This window comes from Taurulus bubalis, assembly GCF_910589615.1.
Source record: "Taurulus bubalis genome assembly, chromosome: 2".
NCBI classification, from domain to species: domain Eukaryota; kingdom Metazoa; phylum Chordata; class Actinopteri; order Perciformes; family Cottidae; genus Taurulus; species Taurulus bubalis.
The window spans coordinates 3,815,629-3,840,264 of record NC_136590.1 but is presented as its reverse complement, the minus strand read 5'-3'; the positions used below and the strand labels follow the sequence as shown (position 1 = coordinate 3,840,264).

At 43.4% G+C, this 24,636-nt stretch overlaps 1 protein-coding gene across 1 annotated transcript in view; it reads right to left on the bottom strand.

Moving 5' to 3' along the window:
- Positions 1 to 4,112: 4,112 nt before the first annotated feature.
- Positions 4,113 to 24,636, bottom strand: part of LOC306753349 (uncharacterized protein) — a gene marked incomplete at its 5' end in the record, with an annotated part of 44,995 nt that continues 24,471 nt past the window's right edge. Inside the window, 20 exons of the mRNA XM_079237219.1 lie at positions 4,113 to 4,799; positions 4,881 to 5,037; positions 5,158 to 5,281; positions 7,532 to 7,750; positions 7,837 to 7,968; positions 8,935 to 9,049; positions 9,919 to 10,003; positions 10,464 to 10,612; positions 10,790 to 11,058; positions 11,206 to 11,391; positions 15,867 to 15,953; positions 16,163 to 16,289; positions 16,727 to 16,907; positions 16,993 to 17,230; positions 17,342 to 17,601; positions 18,703 to 18,881; positions 20,121 to 20,263; positions 21,260 to 21,443; positions 21,567 to 21,748; positions 24,209 to 24,421. Of these exons, the coding sequence (XP_079093345.1) occupies positions 4,386 to 4,799; positions 4,881 to 5,037; positions 5,158 to 5,281; positions 7,532 to 7,750; positions 7,837 to 7,968; positions 8,935 to 9,049; positions 9,919 to 10,003; positions 10,464 to 10,612; positions 10,790 to 11,058; positions 11,206 to 11,391; positions 15,867 to 15,953; positions 16,163 to 16,289; positions 16,727 to 16,907; positions 16,993 to 17,230; positions 17,342 to 17,601; positions 18,703 to 18,881; positions 20,121 to 20,263; positions 21,260 to 21,443; positions 21,567 to 21,748; positions 24,209 to 24,421 (3,644 nt within the window). The 3' untranslated portion in view covers positions 4,113 to 4,385. The remainder of the gene's footprint in view (positions 4,800 to 4,880; positions 5,038 to 5,157; positions 5,282 to 7,531; positions 7,751 to 7,836; positions 7,969 to 8,934; positions 9,050 to 9,918; positions 10,004 to 10,463; positions 10,613 to 10,789; positions 11,059 to 11,205; positions 11,392 to 15,866; positions 15,954 to 16,162; positions 16,290 to 16,726; positions 16,908 to 16,992; positions 17,231 to 17,341; positions 17,602 to 18,702; positions 18,882 to 20,120; positions 20,264 to 21,259; positions 21,444 to 21,566; positions 21,749 to 24,208; positions 24,422 to 24,636) is intronic.

Below are 24,636 nucleotides of genomic sequence, written 5' to 3'. Positions count from 1 at the left end.
AATAGGTCGCCTAAAATAGGGCGGCTGTGAATATGACTGAGCAGTCATGGCCACTCAAATGAAGTCTATGTCTCTAATCAATTTTACATTTGTGTTCCACAAAACAAACGTTTTTGCTGGACTATGTTTGAACTATTCCGCTAAAAAGGTTTTTGATGTGAAATGTGTGCTCATTTAAAGACAGTGTCATGAAATGTTGAATGACTTTAAAACAGTTCAGTTCTTTTTCATCTCTGTCAGCAGAACCGTGTGAGTGAGTGAGTGTGCACCTCATCATCTGTCCACAGCAGCGCTCTCCTTCTGCTGCAAGCAAACTGCATAATATGTTGGTACCCAGTTATGGCTGCATGCTGAAGACTGGTGCAGTAACTCACTCTTCTCACATGACCTTTAATTGCCTGTGTTATACTTCCATTGACTGCCTGCTACTCCTCATGCAGTGCTCTTAACAGGAGCCGCTAGTTATGACACAGCTCAGTGCATCTCCAACCATCTGCTACTCTGCACCATCGACTGTGACCGTTATGGAGCCTGAAGTTCGATGATTTCGCTGTTGCCATCTTAGATTACGTCGGTCACAAGAATGTTTAGTGAGGGAATAAATCAAGGGAGAAGTAGAGTAATTTTCTCATAGACGACAGAGGAGTCGCCCCCTGATGGTCAGTAGAGATAATGCTGTTTTAAGACATGAAGCAACGGTTTCACTCAGCAGAGTGGAGGTTGCCGCCTGCTGCAGGGAAATAGTTAGCCACCACGATGTCTTTGTTTCCCTGGCACAAAAGGGGAATGAATAACAACGAAAAAAACCCACAAAAAACATGAATATTGGCATATCTAATAACATTCTCAGATGAATTAAACAGAATCCACTGTGAAAATTTGTGATATTTAGAGGTGTTAATATGTAAAATTCTTCACTTTCTTCATAGCCAGGCTAGATTTTCCACCTGCTTTCAGTCTTTATGCTAAGATAAGCTAATATATCTATCTATCTGCATTATTGCATGTTTTCTTTTACATGTATAAAGAGTTGGTGTCATGTTCTCTACCACATATACAATATGTGCATCTTTGAAGCTGCCAGCGAGACGCCGCTGGTGAGGACCGTCTATGTGACCTACATTGTGATCTGTGACTCATCATGCTGGTGTGTGCTTGTGTGTGTGTGTGTGTGTGTGTGTGTGTGTGTGTGTGTGTGTGTGTGTGTGTGTGTGTGTGTGTGTGTGTGTGCTTTTACTTGACATCAAGGAGCTTAAACCCACTTTGATCAGCTGTGTCTCGGACACACACACACAAACAACACACGCGTGCACACACACACACCACATGCACACACACACACACACACACACACACACACACACACACACACACACACACACACACACACACACACACACAAACAACACACACACACACACACACACACACACGTGCACGCACCCACCCACACACACACACACACACACACACACACACACACACACACACACACACACAGTGGCTCAGAAAACAAACAGCAATAGAGGATTACTGTGAATGGAGAATTAAATACATTAAGCGAGCTTTTCATTATGTTTTCTGGGTAATTATAATGCAATATAATCAAGTGCAAACACTTTGTCACCACCTTTATTTCTCATTCAGGCACAGACACCACTGTGGCCCAGCGAGCACTGACACCAGCATGTGGACAGAGGCAGGAGGACGTAAACATATGATTCTTCCTCCAGACCGTTGAATGCTTCAGCATTCTGTGGGCTGCGTCATGTTGGTTCACTTCCCACATGCAGTGTGTTCTCACAACGCACTGACTGGAGGAAATCACTGTCACTACAGTGGTACTAAGGTAAAGCATCGCTCAGTGACTGGCAAACACACACACACACACACACACACACACACACACACACACACACACACACACACACACACACAGCTGCTGCTGCAGATACTGTCTGTCCCCTGAAACACACCTGGTGGGGATGGTGTGGCTGTGTTGTGATAAATACCATAAATTTCGCTTTACAGACATATTGTGAACACCCTCAAACGTTTTGTTGTTTGCTGAAGATCAATGGGAGAACACACCACTCAGCATCATTGTGTTCACTGTATGCTGCTGCACACAATAGGCCTGCTCTTCCATGCACTGAACACCGTGTTATACATCCCAGATGTTACGGTGTCTGCTGGAGGCTAATCTTTACTGATCAGATGCGGGTTATCAGGGTGCAGGTGAGAAGAGATCAAGCGTCAATCCGGCTGTTTTCCGCTACTCACCCTTCAATTGGTTTCCATACGGAGGCTGTGGAGTCCGCCCTGTCGGTTCGGGCTGCTGGGTGGGTTACCTGGGCGAAACGATCACAGCGCATACCGAAGCCAGCTGAGCGGGGAGGAACTCCGGTTCTCGGTGTCCGGGGAGAAGCCTCCGTGCAGCCGTGTGACGGTGGATGTGGCGCCGAGCATCCTGCAGACTCCTCGGGCTCTGCGTCCTATTGTCTCCGCATCGCTCTGTCCTCTAGGAGGGAGGAGAGGAGAGAGGGGTGGAGCCCAGTGGTGAGGCACGCCCCCTCCTCTGCGCTCTGGCCAATCGCAGCGCTGCTCCGCCGGGAGCCGCCGCTGCTCGCTGTCTCCGTACAGACTATGCTGCATTCAGGGGTAGTCGGAACTATCAAAGCAATGCAGAGGTGACAGTTCATTTATGCTTCACTAGTCGGCCATAGGTCGTCTTTTCCTGCCATTATCAACCACAACTGCGCAACATTCAGTGACTGACGGTTGGTAAATCTAAAGAAAAGGTGATTATGTTATTATATGACATCCTCTTACCTGTTCAATGTTCATGCCTCAGGATTTGCCGCTTGGCCCACTTTTATTATCTATCAATAACTTAAAAACTTAAATATAAGTGTTTTGCTTGATGAGTCAATTTATTTTAAGCAACACGTGACAGTCGTCTGCTAAATTAATTTATAGTGGTTAATGGGTTCTCCTGCAGTTCAAGACAGCCAAGGTGACCTGTTAAATAACAGATTAGACCAAAAATAAATACAATTTTGTTCATAATCCACCTGAGTGTGGTGCTTATATTGCACATCACAGATTTCATTTTGTAGTTTCAATCCAAAATCATATTTATGAATAGAGAGCTCTGAAGTTGGAGTTTATAAAGTGCACATGAATGCCTCATAAGTCTATGCAGTGCAAAAGGAGTCCCACATCTAATATTGTTTTTTGTGAAGAAAAAAAACAAATATCAGCTGGTAATCGTCTCATGGTTTCATGACTGAGGCTCAGTATCTGTAAGAAAACATTGGTGCAACATTCAACTCTGTGGTCGACCACTGCAGCGAGCTAACGGGATCTCACCTCATGTGATGACAATCTTTTACCGGTCCAATAAAATGCACCGCCAGTCTATAGTTCTTCTTAATGAGCTTCATACCAAATAACGTGTTCTGATCAGAAATATGCTGTGATCGGCTCATTTAGTATCATTGTGTCTCTCCGTGGAGCTTTTACCCCTGACTGTAGCCCTCTGGTTACAAGCCGTTGCATCACAGGATGAAAATGGGGAGGTGCTGTCTCCAGAGGCCGTTTCTGACACATCACATGAGTAATACGCCCTCACACAGCAAGAACATAGACTGTGGACTCCAATATCATACTATGTCTAGGGACATAGTATGATGACAAAAAAGATGACGCTGGATTGTTTTCTATGCATTGTTAAAGTTCCACAGATTGTATTTTTATCTTATTTCAGATTTAGGAGCTTCCGGTGCTTCAGTGTCAAACTGGACAGACGGTCTTCAGAGTAATAATTGTATCAAGGAGAGCCTTGTAAGTGATCAAAGATGTGTTGCTCTGTGAGTGTGTGTGTGTGTGTGTGTGTGCATTATCCAAAGAACACTAGGTTCACGGTGACTGCGTAATTACCAGGAATGATGGGTGGCTCATTACTAATGATGCACTAGAACCGTCTGTAAGATTATTTAAGAAATACAAACAGTCATTCAACTGACATACAGGTTTTATTCAAAGGAATGCTAGAGTAAAGGTGAGGTAGGGGGAGTTATAAAAAGGTTAAGAAATATTCAGTATGTACCACTCTAAAATTGTGCTAGAAAACACAGCTACGTGTAGTTGGCAATAAAAACATTCTGAACAGGAAAAAGGAATGTGATTTTTTTATGATTAGCAGGTACAATAACTCGGGGGGAGGGGGAGGGCAGGAGATACACTTACATTTAAAACAACTAAAATCAGTGCAGTTAAAATAAACTTAAAAAGGCATATGAAACACTTTTACAATACAAATGTTGGCCTATCATTGGGGTGTGAGTTGGTGCAGTGCAAATATCTCCACAAGCGCATAGGACTTATACAAACAGATAAAGTGCCAGGTCTTTGGTGTGGAGATGCTGTGCCAGGTTCTGAATGCGACACAGGCGGACGTTCTGTGCGTCTCCTGCGCTGTACACTCGGAATATGTGATAGCGCTCCTTCTCTTTCAGTGCAAAGTCCAGCTCATTGGCAGAGAGCTGGATGAATGACTTCTCCTTCTTTACCGTTGACTTTACTTCCACGTACACGACTGCCGCCTCTCCCGCAGCTCCAAAAGTGAGCTTGAAGTCGTAGGGCTGGCCGCTCTCTCCGCTCTGGTTGCACCACAGGACGTGTGCGGGTCGTCCGAGGTCGCCGCCGTCTCTCCAGTGGCCCAGGAAGGAGTTGACCAGCTGCTCCCCCCACTCACCGATCACCGCCCAGTCCATCGGGTCGTCAGACAACACCACCTACGCAAGAATAGTACAACTTAGAACATCTTGCCAAAACTCAACCCCTGAGAAAACCTCCCATGTATTGAATGTACTGACTGTGGTGGGTCTCTGGCAGGTGAGCTGCATGTCCTCCAGTGTGGCCAGTGGAGGCTGCACATTGTTCCAGGGAGGGAAGTCCAGGTTGAGAGGCGCGCGCTGGGTCTCTGCACCGCCCTGGAACATACTGGGAAGCACCACGGCCTCAGGGACCACGCTGATGACAAAGGAGAGGAAAAGGTAGAGGGATTGGGGATTATGTATTGAGGAGGAAAAGTCAACATTGGTTTTCTACATAAATCTTTCAGATGTTTGGGGACAAGGAGGAAAAGCCTACAGGCTTCGTGTAGCGGGTTGGTCGCTGGCGCTGTCAGCAGGCTGTGCAGATAGAGGACTCTGTGCTGGTCTGGGAGCAGTGAGGCTTTCCTCTCCACACGTGTTGCTCTCACTCTGTCTGCGCTCTGCCAGAGACAAGACCAAATGGAAGAATTTAAAAAGGAGTGTTCTGCATATTAAAAAAATAAGATTTTGTGTCATCATCAACAGTTTTTCTTTTTGCCACTGTGACAGAGTAAGAATTATCCAAAATGTATACTTTAAATAACCAAAAGGAGCATTCCTTAATCTATTACTAACCACCAAAGTTTACCAAGTATTAGCTAGTAGTTCTGTACTAGTAGTTCAGTACTGTCACGAGTGACAGTGGATTTCCGCAATGTCTGACTTGAACAAAACACGTGAATTAGGTAGATTCGTTAAATAACAATTTATTTGGCATGTAAGCACAAACTATGTCTCCCCTCCTACTCTTCAGTTTTGGTTGAGATGGTGTAAAAGAAAAAAACCTGGGAGATGTTGTTGTCCATGATCTATGAAACCCTGCAGCCAATCAGATCCTTTGGATAGTGAGCTGAGCACTCGCTCATAACAGACAGTGTTGGGGTAGTTACTCCGAAAAAGTAACTAGTTACAAGTTACTAGTTACTTCTGAAAATTGTAACTAGATCACTTTACTAGTTACTGCATTTGAAAAGTAACTACACTACTAGTTACTTTACTTTCCATTTTTTTAAGCAAATGTACACATTAACCGTAAAGATACCTGGACAAACATCATGGCCCTTTTATCACTTTATTTTCAATGTTCAATAAAGGGCATCTCTTAGCCTTTCCACATAGTGTATTGTATTTGTAAACATGTAAAACAAAATGGCATATAAAACTCAGCCATTAACTTGAACGAACATTAACCCTGTTCACACTGTCTGACCAAAGAAATATGCCTCACTTTAAAATCCACAAACAACAGGATACAAGAGGCTGTGTATGGTGGGGACATTCAGGTCAAACAGCATAACACATTGAAAACAGGCTTTGGGAAACATGAGACCCCACTAAACCAAATGGGGGCTGACTCCTAAGAGCAAAACCAGCTTGTTATAGGAATCATTGTAGTGGTTTAAGAAAGATAGAAAAATAAATGGTACTTTTGGAGATTGGACGCTGCAGCTGAGCGGACTGATCGCTGGAGTTTCATACTAGAGTGAAGACGATCACATATTAAACTCAAGTTACATATTAAATCTGTTAAATTATTCACCATCTGGTTAAAATATGTTCATTGTAGGTCTGAACCACAAAAGGACCACAAACTACTGTCTTCTAAGATTGTATCTGTTGTTTCCCTCAATAACTTGTATTATGTATGTCATTAAAATCAGAGAGCTGGAGAGAGGAAACACTTTTTACAACACGTAATGAAGAGAAACTATATTTATATTGTGGGTTATTTTATAATGATGTCACAATCAGACTCATTCCGCCAGTAGAAATGGATCCTGCGCGTATAAGCAGGACACATCACAGTATATTAATACTCAATGCAGATTATTAAACGGTAACAGACGACAGAGAAAACATCTCCACTCTGACACTCATGATAACTGTGTCTTTAATAATGTAAGTAGTAGTTTAACACCATTAAATCAACTATTTTAAGTGCATTTTTATTAGAATGTTCGCTAAAAACTCTCCGGACAAAACTCCGTCAGCTGTTAAAGCGACTAACAGCTGATCAGATGTGATCCGCTGTCAGTCGGCCGCAGTCATCAGAAACCGACGTCGCTTCACGTGACGCTTCAGAGGAAAGGACGTCTCATGTCTATTAAAACATATTTCCTCGCGTCTTCTCTCCGCGCTTGGTTGAGGGAAACGGGGATACAGTTTAGAGACTTGGGACGTACCTGTGACAGACTGTTCATGCAGGAAGTGTCGTGTGACTCGCACGCCACTAAAAGAGAACTTTTCGGACTGGTAAAAATGTCTTGAGTAACGCAGGAACGCGCGTTACTGAGGTCTAGTAAAGTAGTGTAGTTACCAATATTTTGAGTGTAATGCGTTACTTTACTTCGTTACCTGTAATAGTAATTACGTTACTGTAATCCGTTACTTTGTAACTTGTTACCCCCAACACTGATAACAGACCACTGCAGGATATCACAATACTGATCCATACATTTTCACTTCAGCTGCAGTTGTTCCCAGTGAGTCATGTGATCCATTGTAAATACAACTGGAATTGATAAACATATTGATAGTGCAGCTTTAAATTCAATATTATACTCGCAACTATTAAAACTGCAGGATTTCCAAGTATCTGATACCAGCATGAAGAATGGCAGTAGGAGACAGCGGTTTGCTGAATGTGTAACCTGTTGGCGGTGACAGACAAAGACCAGCAGCAGGGCGAGGCAGGTCTGCAGGTCTCCCGAGTGGATGGTTTCCCTCGTAGCTGCTGCTGCTGGGACTCTTGGGGACGGCATGGATGCTTCCTCTGGGAGAATCATCCCTTTCTGGGTCTCTGTCTTTAGGCCCGGCTGGAGGTGGCCACATCTTCATGATGGCTTCTACTGCCCCGCTAGCTGCCTGCCCTGATGGTCCAAAGAAGGGGAATGAGAAATGTACTTCCCCACAGTGAAGCGTTACCATACAGAAACAACATATCCTTCTCACTGACCAGTGCGACCGGCTCCCATATTCAGTAGAGGTGCTCGAGGAGGCCAGCAAACCAGCGTCTGCTGCCCATCCTCTTGTGCCGGGCGAGGCGGCTCCTCGAGGGAGCTGATGGAGGAGTAACTCCTCGAGAGCCCTGAAGTACAACGAAAGAAGAAGAAAAGATTGGATCAAAGTTGTAACGCACCGATCATATATAAGCCTTGTTCAGCGCTGTTCTACCTTAAAAACAGATTTGTAATAAAAACTTCTTTTGATCATATTAATCCCTGTGTGTGTGTGTGTGTGTGTGTGTGTGTGTGTGTGTGTGTGTGTGTTTGTGTGTGCTCTCTGCTTCAGGATCTGCTCCTCTCGCTCTTTAAGCCCTAGCAACAGCTTCTCTTTTATGTTTTCACACACAGTGAACACACCTGAATTATCATATGTAATAAATACAACAGTTATCTATCTGTGTGTGTGAGTTTTTGTGTGTGTGCATGGCTGATACTTAGAGGAAAAACACTTATTAAAGTAACAGTTACATGCTGATGATTATACAGTATCCAGTCTATTTTACTAACATTTAGTACACTGTAACAACGTTAATGAGGATGGTGCAGCTCCACCAAACAATAATCAATGTAATAATCAAAGAAGTATTACTCTGCTGCTGAAAGTAGTTCCGACCACATGCACTATTTTCTCCTGCTTGAGTAATGTTTGCTAAAAGCTAGTGCCTAGTTCTTGAGGAAATTACTGATCCTTTTATAAAAGTTAGACTACATTTATGAGACCAGCTTTATAAGATTTCTGTCTTCAGGAGGAACAAAGAGACGAGGTAGAGAAGTGGGAAAGTTGAGTTCATTTTTTCAAAATTGTCTGATGTAATTCGTTAATAATAGGAAAAACAAAGGCTTGGGCTATGTAATTATTGCAGAATGGTGGCCAGTGAATTACAGTACAATAACTGTTTCCTTTATTCTCTAGAGTTCCTTGAAAGACATCGTCATGAGATGAGAGATTGGAATGAAACACCTTTTCGTTTGAGGCAGTGTTAGCTTCTTCTCTTTCAACCACTGCATTTGTGACATTCCTTAAGTGCTCTGATGTCTGCTGACTGTACCTCTGTCCAGGTTCATCTCTGGTTTGGGAGGCTCTGGGACCTCCCACAGCTCCACCTCACTGGGCAGCTCTCTGACGTCCTCCTTGCCTAAGAATCTCTTCAGAGATCCGAGGTCCTGCAGACACAAGCAGCCAATGAATGTGGTGACAATATGCAGCAACGCAAAAGATCTAATCTTGATGTAAACATTGCATCTGTTTATCATATAAAACACTTTATAATGCTTTCCAAGACTATAATCTATAAAACTCTCATTTTGATAGTGAATTTAGGTTCTACACAGAAACTGAGGATTTACAAAAAGAGCTACTGAATGCTGGAATGAGTAGACATGGGGTTCCTCCTTTCAGATTATTTTGCCAACAGAGGAAATGGCAGAAGTTCCCAACCTTGTTTTAGAGAGTTTCATCTTGTTTAAATGGTGATGACCTAATTAACATGTACTGCCACTTACTGTTTGATCACTTCCCTGGAATAAAAGTTAAAGTTATAAGCGGGCATAATAAGGCAGATCACACAATTTCTGCTAAGCCTCTCATATCTGCATCTGCCTGACTCCAGTGTATTAAACGCATCAAATCACATGACTAAAACCCTTTGATCAGAATTCCAATTTATTTACTTTGGCTAATCCCGACATAGAACTTAATCAAACTGTCTTTTATATATTTCAATATTGATTATATAATGCTGGCTAATTCTGCTGCACGTCTCAAAGATAAAATATTCAACAGAAAGGGTGTCAAAGTTGAAGCTTGATGTGCGCTCTGCAGAGTCTCTGCTCGGCTGCAGCACTGTTCTACAGAGATGAGAGCAAGTTGCCATGTAATGTAAACGTGATTCCCTCCAGGGAAATAGCCGATTAGTTCTAGCTACGGTCAGCTCTGTGGTGGTAGCAGTCAGTGTGTGTGCGTGTGACTGAGAAGACCAAGATCACTGGATGTGGATTAGTGATCCATTTTTGAAGGATCATATACCACTTACACTGAGAGAGGCTATCAGGCCGGTCAGGAACTGCATCAGCTCTTTTCTGTGGCTGGTCTCTGTGCAGAAGAGTTTCACCAGCTCCCTGAAACACACACATACACAAACGATTACAATTAATAAAAAGTTGTGTACTTACAGATAATGCACACATAAGGCAGCTCATAGCAGTGAGTATCAGTAACAGAATTTGATCACAAGTCCTTTGCTCATGATGTATAACGTTTGATTTCTCCTTCATAGGACAGTATCAGTTATAAGAACAGGTACCATTTAAAAAGGTTCTCTATACAACATTCAGAACAGTAATATGGCAAAAAAGTTGTATTCTGTCACACAGTTAAGAGTATATTAGATATTACCAAAACGTCATACTGACTTTGGCCAGTCCATGTGGTGTGAATGTGTTAAAGCTTGTGGGAAAGGCTTGTAATTGCCATGCTAATTTCTGAATCTAATGGAGGTTAAACAAAGAGGAAGATGGTGGTTCTGGAGGAAAAAGAGGACAGAAGTGAGTGTCGGCACTTAATCCATCACACACAAACCTGCAGATGTCCAGCTTGGCTGAGAGGAAATCTTTCTGGATGTAGAGCTCCTTCTCATCCTTCAGCAGACAGATAACATCCTGCAGCTCCACCAATGCATCCTCACCATCAGCAACATCCAGCTGGTAGCGAATGTACAGCTTACCCACCTGTAGCAGGTATGTAGAAAGGAGAATGTTGAAAAGGGCTCAGTATAAATATTTATTTTAGATGGGTGTGATTAATGAGGTCTCAGTCTAATCAGTATGCTTTTAGTAAAACAATCAAATAAGGCACTTCCTTCAGGTTTTAAACTGCTCTAAACCAACTACATGTGATCTTCTGACCTGTGCGAATTGAAGTCGCTTGATTTTCTCTCCAATGTTGTTGTCAATCAGCTCTGAATAGACTTCAGCCAGCTCGTCGTGGTGGTGCAGGAACCTCTGGATGTAGGGTATCACGGAGTGCACCATAGACTGCATGGACGGACAGGGTCTCAGGCTCTCAGACTGAGGTTCAGTCTTCACACACTGGGACAGCCGACGGATCCCACAAATCTCCAGAAATAAAAATCGGTCCTCCTCGTTGAAGGCAGGTACGGTGTTGGATCGATCTCCTGGCAGGCAATTACACAACGATAGTCACAATCTCCATGGGTTCTATTGGTGTAGTCTGGGGCATACTTCTTATTGGGTATGGTGAAGAGTAATCTCTAACAAATCGAACATTGACAACTTTATTTAAATACAGTAGAGCAGCGTACCAACGTTCCCGGTCTTGCTCCTTGGAGCAGTCTTCTTCTCTGCTGGTGGCAGGATGAGCAGACATATCTGCTTGTAAGGTTTAAAGATCTTTTCCACCTCTTTGTTGTCAGCAATCATGGGTTTGTGTGCCAGAGTCACCCAGCTGTTATCCTTGGTGGGGAAGACCCTCTTCTCAGTCACCATACCTGACAAGGCAAAAAGGACAGCCAGGGTCAGTGAAGGCCTCTTCCCCATCTACTGCTGATAGATGCTGATAGACCCGTCTAGTTTTCCTGTTAACAAAGTTATGTTTCCATTCAGTGGTTATTACTAAACCGCAGTGGCTGTCAATGTTACCTCTAATTTTTTTCAGCACTGAGCACATTTTTTTTTTCCTGAGCGCACATTTCAGCACTGAGCAATTCGCAACCACGCGACCTGCCGAAAATGACCACAAGCCTGCGATAGCCATAGGGGATTCAAAGAGATGACAGCAAATGCATCAATATGTATACACGGTTGATATTTATTCAATATCCTTTATAATGGCTGGACTTTGGGAATATTTTAATGATGGTGTTTTATGGTGTCAGTTTAGTTGAACTTAAAGGATCTTTGTTGAAAAGAGGCAGACCATTCAAGGACAGACTTCACTATTCTAAAGCGGTTCCCCTTAAAACTGCATCATCTTTTTCAGCACCCCAGAATAATTCTGTCCAAATCAAATTGATAATTTATCTGCATAAAATTCACAAAGCCACCCAAAAACTCCGTTATCGTAAGAAACTGCAGAACAGAAATGACAAAGATTTGTTTGAGGTGATTTAAATCACTGCTGCCATTACATAGTTTCTTCACCAGTAAGCCGCTAAATCTCTGCTCTCAGCTCTGTAAAACCAAGTTGAAGGGGTCATCATCAAAAAAAAAATGTTCTGCTTTTATGTTGAAAAAGGAATATCAAATGATATCCTTATCCATCCATCCATTCATTCATCCATTATCAGCCGCTTATCCGGGGGACGGGTCGCGGTGGCAGCAGGTTCAGCAGGCTTTTTGTCCCAAGCTGGAGGGAGCAATCCACCGGTTTCCGGCAGGCACCATGGCCTCAGATTTGGAGGTGCTAACTCTCATCTCTGCCGCTTCATACTCGGCACGGTCCGAGGAGGCAAGCAGGACCACATCATCCGCGAACAGCAGAGATGCGCCTAGATATCCTGTCCGTCAAAGTCATGAACAGGACCGGTGATAAAGGGCAGCCCTGGCGGAGGCCAACACCCACCGGGAACGTATCTGACGTTTCACCGAGGATACGAACACAGCTCCTACTGCAGGCGTACAGAGACAGGATGGCCCGTGCACCGATGACCTTCCCGACCACAGCTCCCAGCAGCCGCGTCCACAATAGAGGCTTTGAACATGGTCCACTCGGATTCCATGTCCCCAGCCTCCCTCGGGATCTGTGAGAAGCTCTTCCGGAGGAGGTAGTTGAGGACCTCCCGGATAGGATCCTCTGCCAGACGTTCCCAGTTCACCCTCACTACACGTTTGGGCTTGCCAGGTCTTTCTAGCCGGTTCCCCCGTCATCTGATCCAATTTACCACCAGGTTGTGATCAGTTGACAGCTCTGCTCCTCTCTTCACCCGCGTGTCCAAGACATACGGCCGCAGATCAGATGATACGATTACAAAGTCGATCATTGATCTCCGACCTAAGGTGTTCTGGTACCAGGTACACTTATGAGCCATCTTATGCATCTTATGTCCATAACGAACACCATGTTGGTGTTCGTTATGGACAAACTGTGGCTAGCACAGAAGTGAAGTAAAGGGCACCATAAAAGTATACCGACTTAGATGTTAGCAGTTTGTTTTGCCCATTGAGGTTGAAGTAAAAAGGAGCATATTCTTTATGATTTCTTAGCATTGTAATCGTGTGTTCACACCGAACGCGGCGCAAATTCGCGCGAGTTGGAATATCCCAACTCCGGTGGAAAAATCGCGTGACGCAAAGTTGCGTCAGCCAATCAGCGTTGAGAAGCTCCGCCCGTCACCACCGCCGTCTTGCCGTCGCTGAATCAAGCTGTTGCTGCTCCGCCTGAAGTAGCGCTGGTAGCGGCTTCATTCAGACGCTGTTGTGGGACTACGGATAATATTATGAACAAGTATAACAAGTATAAAGCAGAACTAGTGGTTATTTCCATGGTGGATGGCAGAAACGGTAACTGTTTTATGGAGATAAGCCAGACGCAGTTCCTGGAGGAGTCGGTGAAATTCACCGAGCTGTGTGCGGCTATGAACCCAAACACGAGGGCGTTTCATGTTCCGACATGTTTGGGACTTCCACAACAAGTATAAAGCAGAACTAGTGGTTATTTTTTCCATTGTCGATACCGGAAAAGAAAGCTCTTTTCATGGAGAGAAGCCACGCCCCCTTTGACGAGCAAGTAAACTGCCGTGTTTGGTGTAAACACAGCAAAAGGGTCTGAGGGGCAAGGTAGGCTCCACCCACTCCTGCACTCCATAAACTTTCATTGTTATGCCGATGATACTCAACTATATCTGTCGATCAAGCCAGATGACATCAACCAGGTCGCTAAACTTCAAGCGCGTCTTAAAGACATAAAAACCTGGATGACCTGCAACTTCCCGCTGCTGAACTCGGACAAGACTGAAGTTATCCCCCTGAAGAAACATCCCCTTTCAACTCATAAATCTGCCTGAAATCAGCCCCTAAACCACATCTTTGGCCAAGCCCTAGGGATGATTTCAGATTTCCCAAAGACAAAGTGTCTCCTGTGACCACACACCATCTCAGCGTCTTTTTGCCGGCCGATCGGGGTAATGAGGTGACGGTTGATGGTGGCCTGTAAAGTTGTAATGAGGACGGCGCCGTGAATAGGACAGAGGGCAGGAACGGGTGGGAGAGAACACGATGCTTAATGAGCGGGCCGGCGGGCTCAGCGGCAACCCCGTTGTATCGGCTCGGTATGAGAAAGAAGGGGTGACGGAGGGGACCGGGAATTTCAGGGTGGGACAGCACAGGAGGGCCTGATGTTATTTAGGGAGGGAATGAATAAAAGCTGGGTTAGAAAAGTAAATGGGGGTCCTGACCAGCCCCTGTGCTCCGCTCATTGTGGAGATGAAATTTATGGCTCAGGACTTCCTAAGCCAAGGACTCCCCACGTTGACTGGTTAAGTGCTATGAAACCGCGCGACAAAGTCCGGAGGCAAACAACACTCTGAGATGAGAGGCTGCAGGAGAGGGGACAGTGGAAGACAATGCGTACGCTCCACATTAGAGACACATGTCGGAGGATAAAGGGACTGCTTGGAGACGCACAACAACGGCTGAAATCCACTGAGATATAACAGTTCTTTTCTTTTTTTAGAGTTCGTAGGATTTCTGCTGGCACATATTTGTTGGTCAGTTTGGAACGGAGAACAAAGAACAAAGAACAAACTGTTTCCTTACAGTTGATGATTCACAGAAATGCGTTTATGAAAGGACTTAAATCTGACAGTTTAACACATGAATGGTTTGTCCACTGCAGGCGGGAACGTTGACGTTAATTGATTTTTCACATCCGAGTTATGTTCATCGGCAACGAGTTTCATTCTTCTCCTTCTTCAAAACGCAACAAATCAGTATGAGTATAACTGGACCACAGGTTGTGCTTATGTTGAATACAAAGACAAACATTCATATTCAATATGGACATAGTTCCAAGTCCTCCAACTTAGGCATCAAAGCACTTCTTTGACCCCCAGGAACTTCTAACCATGTACACGTTTTCCGAGCAGACGTTTGCCAGTTTAATGACGTGACATCTCTACTGGGCATCGTATTCTAATGCAATGTATGATATCTGCAGAAAAAGTGACTTCTAATTGTTCGTGCTCCTCTCCCTCCCCTCCGTGTACTTCTTGGCTGTCTTTATATAGTGAGCAGTGATCTCCTGAGTTTAAGAGGTAAAGTCTTGCATCTCCTCCCTTTGTGTCTCAATAATAACAAAACCTGACAAACTAGAGTCATAATTCCTTCGACCGATGGTTTTGTCGCATGAAAGTAAACGTAGTTTTTGCTAAATTTCTTCCGGTGACGGATGTTTTTCCTTTGGATCCCAGTCTCTTACTGGGAGGCTGGGCTCTGGCCGTCCAACCTGTGGTGGACGGCCAGAACCCAGCCTCCCAGCCTGTGCAGGGGTTTGTTTTGTAGCCAGTTTAATCCATTGTTATGTTAAGTGTCACCAGTGGTAGCTAGCTGGCTGAATCGTAGCAGCTACAGCGCGTACAGTCACTATGGTAACCTGCGGTCTCGTATGCCATGCTTTACTGTAAAGAAGGCGCAAGGATTTGAAAATGCTGGTTTGACTATTGAGGTGGCCGGTTATAGCCTGGTAATCAGCTTGAATGGCCATTTCATAGCAATTCAATGCAAAGTACTTTGTCCGTTACACAAGAGGCAATTCAGGGCAAGCAGGCCGGCAAACACACTCATTTACACACACACACACACACACACACACACACACACACACACACACACACACACACACACACACACACACACACACACACAGCAGTAAATAGTCAGGCCAATAGGAACTTGAACAGTCACACAGATTGAGGAGGTAATGAAGGGAGGATTGTGTTTGCAACATGAATGTATATGCATTACTTACCCTTCAAGGTGCTGCAGTAGGTGGAATTGAGTTTGGACTGAGGGATGTTTTCCTGCTCACCAGATACTTGAATTTTACACTTTTGAGCTGTTGAAAACAGAAATATGTAAACTAATATAGCATAGCATCAAAGTCAGGGAGAGGATGTAACGCATCAAGCTGGTCAAGAAGGAACCAACGATGTTTAGCAGAGAGATAATGCGGTGCAGACGAATGGGACATACAGAACAAGGAAATGTGTGAGTCACTGAATGCGACTCGGTGAAACAAAAGACTGGAAATCTAAAAGTCCTTACCGAGTGTGGCATAGAGCACCGACACATCCTGTAGCACTTCAGCAGTTGGTAAGGGAGATGATGAACAGATCAATTCCAACAAGCCGACATACTGCTTCATATTGGGACTGAGATCCACATTCAACAGCTACACACAAGATAAAAAAAAAAAACACAGATAAGTTCATAGTATGCATTAGTTATGGTGTGGCGAATAGGTGTCAGTTTATTAAAACAACATTTTTCAACAAATTTGGATTACAGTGGAATATTAGAAATTATTACAGAGCGAGAGAATAAAGAGAGCACATGCAATGTTTCTGCAAGTTATTACTAATAATAATTAGAATGTTATGAATGAAGCTATGAACTATTAGGTACAGCCCTAATAGAAACCTATTCACAGCTGAGCAAGAGGTCTTTGTGACATTTAAATAAACAACAATAGTCCTATACAATGCAATTATAATATAAAATACGAAATAGTATAACATTTCTAATATGTTCCACTGCGTAACAGGCTTATGAAACCACGAGTCAAGAAACATGTCTACATGTAGGGAAATAATATGCATCATAGTTTACTCTGGTGAAGAAGACTTTCATGCCGTCCAGCGGGTTGTAGAAGGGAACCAGGACTATGGGCAGCTGGACGGGACTGTCTGGTGCCTGAGTCAGCGTTCTGTAGCGCTGGAACACTGCCGTCGGGTCGCTCCAGCACACCTCCTTCAGGTGGTAGAAACGTCCCGAACACCACTCATCTCGCCTGGGGAAAAGATTGATTTTTGACCTCAAGTGACAAAATGTAGACATTAACCTGAAACGGGATGCTGATGCAGCTGAGGACCTACCTGTTGTACTCTATGAATACAGCAGGGGTATGATGGAACAGCTCCTTCAGGCTGCTCTGGGGACAGTTCATATGCAGATAGGTGTAGACGTTGTGGATGTGCTCAACTGTGGAAATGAAATTGGCCCCCTCCAACTCATCCTCGGGTAGTCTCTGCTCCTGGTCATCTGCTTGTGGTTTGACACACCACTCCTTCAGGTAGTTTATCAGAACATCCACTGAGATAGTTTGTCTCATTCCTAAAAGAGGGGCAAAGACAGTGATTCTCAGATGGTCTGTTTTAGGGTTATTATAGGACAACCAATAACGAGCAATGGACAACTGAGATCTCCGCCATAGTACAGACTTACCTAGAGCTCTACTAAACTCGCTGGGGTCTATATCCACATAACAGACATGAGTACCCAGGAGGCTGGTGACCTCAGGTGAGGTCAGGTAGACAGAGTTTGGACGGAGGTACTTTCTCTCTCGCTGTTCGCCTTCCGTTGGACGATAGGCTGGCACCCATTCAAGACTCTGCAAGAAGTGGCTGAAGGAGGACTTGGTGCTTTTGATTGGTCGTCCATCACTGTCAATCACCTGAGCTGTGAGGAACTGAGAGTAGCGGTGTCTGGAAGAATGGGAAAGGTGATAAAAAATCATGTTTGGAATAGGTTACGTTCAAAGCTCTCTCAGCAAACAATAACAATGTTATGTTGTTGACAGGGTACATGTAATACAGGATCATGTAACTTACACAACTCAAAATGACAGAAGTATGTGACCTGAATTCTTCTGCAGAACATACAGCCCTGCTGTGTTAACTCAGCGTTAAATGCACTGAGGAATTCTCATCTACGCTCTGAAGAGAAATCTACTTGTGTCCGTCTGACCAGTGTAAGAGATGAGTCATACTCCACATGTGTCGACACATACAGAGCAATGTTTAGAGAAAAACATTGAATTCCCCGATGATTAACAGGCAACCTGTCCCAATGTTTCTTGCCTTCAGTCCACTGTATTACCTTGCAAGTACAAGTAATACAGTGGACTGTTTAGTACAAATAATGGATGTAAACATTTTGTTTGTTACAATGCAAGATCATTACAATTTCAGAAAGGTTTCTAATTTATAATGTCGTTGTATGCAAATTATTTCTCCCTTTAGAGCCCTACTTATTTTAATTTAAATCACTACTTTAATTCCAAAAAGAAAAGAAAACAGATATTCTGCAGGAGATATTTACCCATGATTGCTGGCCATTTTCAGGCACTAAACAGTTAAAAACACTTTGTACTAAAGGGTCATAGCAAAGTTAGCATCTGAAAATCAACATCTAGGAGAGAGATTTATAAAGTGACTATGATCCATAATATAATAATCCAAGACGGATTGCCTTGTAAAGTCAAACCCAAACAAAAGGCTGACGTTTCACTGCTTTTCTCTCACGCAGAAAATAGCATTTCATTGTCACATAATGTCCCCCATCTGATCCCAGTAATCACTTACTGGCCACAGTAGAAATGATGAGGATTACTAGCTGACCCTGAATAACCCCAAATCCATTAACCCATCCATTATCTCTGCAATGAGGTCTTCTTAGCATGAAAGACACTGAGACTGAATGCATCGGCTTCTCAAATGGGACAATCTTCACTCGACAGAACATGACATGGGGGAAGAGATATGCGTGTGTGCGCGTGTGCGTGTGTGTGTGTGTGTGTGTGTTACCCTGTATCCCAGTTTGTTGTCAGAAGCTCCAGCAAAGCTGTTCTCTGCTGCAGGAGAAGGGGTTCAGGAAGCTGGGCTGTGGCCAGGGCATGGAACTCCTCACAGGGAAAGTCATCCAGCACAAAGCCCCCTCCAGGATGTTGTGGCATTGCACTTTCCACTGACCAGGCACTGGAGGCCTTGGGGCAGGAGAAGGAGAGTTGATTTGGTTAATAATTTGCAATTAATATGAAGTATTACAGTTAATACCAAGTATCTGCACCTGATACCAGAATGATGTCAGTACAATCTTTCCCATATAACATGAAGGCACCATTAGTCACACAAGGAACCATTCTGGCATCATTCCTCTTTAAATACAACTCTGCAAACTGCCACATACAAAAGTTCTCTGATGACTCTGCAATCGTCGGCCTCATCTCTGCCGATGATGACGGTGAATACAGGGAACTGAACCAGGACTTTATAGGATGGTGCCAGCGGAACCACCTCCAGATGAACTCTGGTAAAACCAAAGAGCTGGTGGTGGACTTCCGCCGGGGTAAACGCTCTCCTCCGGAACCAGTGAACATCCAGGGAATGGTCATTGAGATTGTAAAATCTTACAAGTACCTGAGTGTTCACTTGAACAATAGACTGAACTGGACACGCACACACACTCTATAAAAAGGGCCAGAGCAGACTCTTTCTGCTGAGGAGACTGGGGATGCCACCACAGAGTCAAAGAAGGTCTCCAGGAGTGTAGACCACAAAAAACACTTCAATCACTTCAACTGGAGCAATATAAATACATTTTATTCTGTCTGTATATATAAAATATTGCTATTGTGGATTCTTTACTGTTTTTATTACTGTTTATTTATATTAATTGTTTTTTATTTTACTATGTGTCTCTTGTGTGCACAGTACCAGTCTGCTGCTGTAATCCTGCAATTTCCCCACTGCAGGACTATTAAAGATCATCTTATTTTACAATGACTGATGGTATCAAGACATATCCACATACTATCCCTGCTTGCTGTAGCCCAGGCTAAAACAGGCATCAGGAATATCTGATGAACCCCATCTGTCACCTGCTCTTTCTGCTCATCCTCAAAGCAGCTATTGTCTCTCTAGTCCTGTTGTGACTCAACAATGGTTGCTATCTTCATCCTTTAATCACTCCTGTATTCCTCATCATGAGTCACAGTTAGTTTTTAATGCAGCGTGCTTCAGGAAGATTGTGTTCCGTCTCTGGTGTCCATGCAACCAGTAAATATTGTGCCCTCACACAAACACATCCATAGCCGGGCTTACTGGTGGGGCGGTCACGACCTCGCCATGATCGTTTTGTGCAAGTGTAATTGCATTTTTTTACTGCACGAATGGAGTGTGATTCCTAAATAGCTGCGATAACAGTTCAGGGATGTCCTCCTCACCAGTTCTTGAGCCGTGAGTGTTTGTCTCTCTTTGCGGATGATGAGACCGTCTCTGACTCCCAGGCTGCTGAACAGCTCTCTCCATCCCGCTACATCGCCATCTGTCTGCACATAGCAGGGACTCAGCAAGACCCAATCACAGCCTGGTGGAGGAAGACAGGATAAGTGTTCAGGAGGACGACCAATAGACAAAGGTGTCTTTTTGATATCAGTTCATCTCAAATCAGGTGAAACATTAGTGTAAATAGTCAAATCAGCTGCACTGCGTTACCAGTGGTAAAAGGTCAGGTAATACCCTTGACCAGCTGTCATACACTATGTTATAAACAACAACAACAAGCACCTAAAATAAAGACGGAAAATGTAAGTATCGTGTGTGTGTGTTAAAGCATATACAAATATATATGTATTATAATGGTAATTAGATATTCAAATACGGAAGTGATCACTCCCTTTCGCATCACACAAGGTCACACACAACGTTATGAACGAACAAGCGAGGAATATTCAACAACAGCTGTTATGATGTCAGAGAAGTCGGCCGCAGAGGGAAAGCCACCGCGTCCCAACAGCAAGGGTTACATTCCGTCATGTAAAGACGAGACGTGGGTGAGTAGTATTTGCTATCTTTAGACATTTGTGCTTTTTAAACATAAACACTTGCGTCATATTATAAAATAGTAGTAGGAAACTTTCTGGCGATCTCCCTCCAGCCAGCTTTCTCCATATTTACGTTTTTGTAGTAAATGAGGAGGTAACATACAGATAACTCCTCATTACCCTGATCAGCCGTGCTCGGCCATTGCAGAGTTTCAAAGCGAGCAACAGCAATAATTGAAACAGGACGTCCAACAAAAAGTCAAAACAGCGTGGTGTCATGCGCAAAAATACATATTCAATAGTTCTTATGAAAGTTTTAACCTCTTTTTTGGCCTATTTTGACAGCCCTTATGTAGTAAAGCGGAGCAGAGTTCTGTGAATGTAAGGGCTATTCATGGTATATATTATAGTTTTTTTTATTTTTTTTACAAAAAAAAGAACAGAAATCTGAAGCTTTGTGTAATGCAGGGCTGTCATCACGTTTCAAAATGGGATTGATCTCATTATCATGATTGTGCTTTAACACACTTTCTACATACCAGGCAGTTTCTTCGGCAGGTTGATGTTGTCATACTCTTCAGAGAAGTGTACTCTTTCATCAGCCGGGCACAGCAGACCCCTGCTGGTGAGGACGGGTACTGCAGTGTCGGAGTACTCCTGGCTGGAGGCGCAATGCAGCTTGATGAAAACCAAGTAACTCACCACCACTGCCTCTGGCTTTGACTGGAGGTGGAATCAGTGGGGGAGACGAGAGAGAGAAAAAATATTAATGCCAAATATGATGAGCAATAGTTTTGTAAAGCATAAAACGTGTTATGTAAAATGAGCAATAAATCAGTTTGGTACCTTCCATTTGTTGTTCTGTATTGACGGGTAGATGTGCTGCTCCAGTAGCTCTTGAGGCTCCAGCTCATGAACTCCCAGTTTTCTCAGCAGCTCCCGAACCTGCTGACTTTCCAGAGGCTCCACACAGCTCAACAGAGAGGGGTGAACTACGTTTACATCCTTGTACAACGCAGACAGAGGGCCTATGCAAAGACAATGATGCAAAGAATAATAGATAGACGTTTTATTGTGACCATATTTAGTTTTAATGTTGAAAGCCTCGTGATGATAAATATTGTTTCAGTTATTCCAGTCCACTTCATAACTTGTATCCCCTTCATATATGCACATGCTAGAGAAGCAGAAGAAGGCTGTTTTACTATTTTGTTGACATTCTTTTCAGTACTCATGTCTAGTCTCATTTTGACCTGAATGTACACACACACACACACACACACACACACACACACACACACACACACACACACACACACACACACACACACACACACACACACACACCTCTGTCCATCTGACTTCTCCTTTAAGCAGAGCCTGAGGTTTGTGCTGCACGCTGGTTTTACTTGCTCAGGCTACACACTGACCTGAAAACCTGTCAACTTTCATATCATATCCGGGGGACACTCGTAATTTAGTTTTGTGCTGCCATGAAGTTAAAGGGGCTCACAAAGACAGACTAAGAAATGAAGATCATAGCCAGTGCAGCAGAAGTCAAGATATCCTGACTTATGCTCCCCCCAGTCACAGCAATACTTTCACGGTCTGAAGACTTTATCATGCACATGCATACAGTACATGTTGAAAGCAACTACGTTTTAGTTTTTAGTTTTCGTAGATTACTGCAGAAAGACACCAGTAACCTGGCTACTGTTGCGTTTGATCAATTCTGATAATTGATTATTTATTTGTAACAAAGGAAAAATTCAAATATTGTTCCAGCCTCTGGATGTGGGGATTATTGCTCTGCTTGTCACACAATCCAGCAGTGTGAAGCGGTACCAAGGGCTCTGGTACAGTGTGATGTATTAAAGTAACATGCGGTTGTGTCTGCCAGGCCTCATCAGTTACTTGAGCTTAGACACGAGTGCTGCTCATATGAAGCACTGACGAGCGATGATAAAGAGTGTAGGTAGAATATGTATATGAAGGGGAAGCAGAATCTATTTTAAGCACTCTGAGTTGCTCAGACACGACACCACATGAGTATTAAAGTCAGCCATCGGCAGGACGCTTACATCAGAGTGTGAAAATCAATTATTCAAGCTTAGCAAACCTCTGCTCTGTTTTTAAATGTGATGACGCACAACACTGGTGCCTCCGCTTTTTAGTGTGCTATATGTCTGCTTATGGTTTGACATAATCCTACTGCTGCATGAGTCTGTGATTGGTCTGACTTCTAAGAAGCAAACCTCCTTTTCAGAGGGCTGAGTCTTCCACAGCGCCATGTAGGGTGTCCCGTTACTTTCTGGGGTTAAGTGATCATCCAGCCCTCCAAATTCTAACCCCAACCCTGCAAACAGAGTGGTAGAGGAACATCCCCAGAATGCTTTGCGACGGGATTCATGTAACATGCGACATGACTAACGGTGCGGGGAAAGAAGCCCATAAATGAGTATAGCTTCACAAATAATAATGCTAAATATTACAAAAACTGTTAGTTTAATGTAGACAAAAGAGTTGTCAACGAGCATTACAAAAAAAGCCATACTCACTAAGTCAATGCAGCTTTGTGTAAATTATGATTTGTGAGTGACAGTAACGTTACAGTTATTCCCACGTCTTGTGTATGAAGCTAGAAAAATAAAAGAGTCTGCGTTTGCAATGCAGGCAGACATTTCTATATCTTTGTCAACTGATTAATCCGTCTGGTTCCGACCTGCAAAATTTGTCAGATTTGTCACTATAATAGTTTAATTCATGATGTGATCCGCTAGTGATGACGTAGCGAGTCGTGTTCCATTTCAAGCCCTATTCCTCGTGGCCCAAATTAAACAAATAAGCTTTTTTATTTTTATAAAATCACAAGAATTCCAAACATCATTTTCACTTTCTGCAAGAACAGTGCTTCCCTGCTGAGCTTTATGTCAGATTGAAAGTGTTACATATGCACCTCCATATAAGGTGATACATATTTATCTATTTTAGTTTTTTTTTTACAGTAAATTATCACATTTTTGGAAACTGAAACTGAACTGCCCCATATTCTGACTGCTTTTCTCCCTCCATCTGTTTTGTTGTTGTCGTCATGGTTTATTTAGCAACACATGTACAAGCTCTTTGCAGGTGCTGGTAATAATGGTCCGTACGAATGCACGCATGTGTGTACACATCTTGAAATGTGTACACACAAAAAAAGTATTTAGAAGTGTACTCGCACTCTCCCCTTTATCTAAGGTAGACTGTGAAAATGATGTAATGTAGAAGAAAGAAAAAGTATTGGGAACCAGACAGGAGAATTAGCATCATGTCTATTTAAAAATATACAGCTTCTTAATCAATTCTTAAATGCTTGCAGAAACAGTAATTATTTCCCCTCGCCAGTTGGAGGACTCAGTTTGCAATGAAAACACCAAACACCAGTCAAAGATCCCAACTTCCATCGTCATTATAACTGTGGTCAATACGTACTGAAGTGAAATTACCTTTCTGAGCTTGGCCTTTCTTTTTTTTGGTCTTGGTTTCTTCCATTGGAAAGAACACTCCTTCCCCGTTTAGTGCCACCACACGTCCGTCAGCCAGGGGGATTATGGGTAGATTCCGGAGGGTTTGCAAGATGGAGTCCGCCTCGCCGTAGCCATGCTCCAGAGCGCGGAAGTTGCAAACCAGCAGCTTGGCCAGCTGACGCAGGCTGTCATCTAGAAGACAGTGTGCTGCTGTCAGAAATGTACTGAATTTTACATGACATAGAAATGTATTTAAAGTTTTCAGATAACACACAGAATAGACACACACACCCAATGAACGCACACCTTTAAGAGTTTAGATTAAACTTTTTTTTTAAGAATGACTAATGAAGATCTATCTTACTTTCATAATTCATTATCCCACTATTTAGTCAGGCCCAGCTATA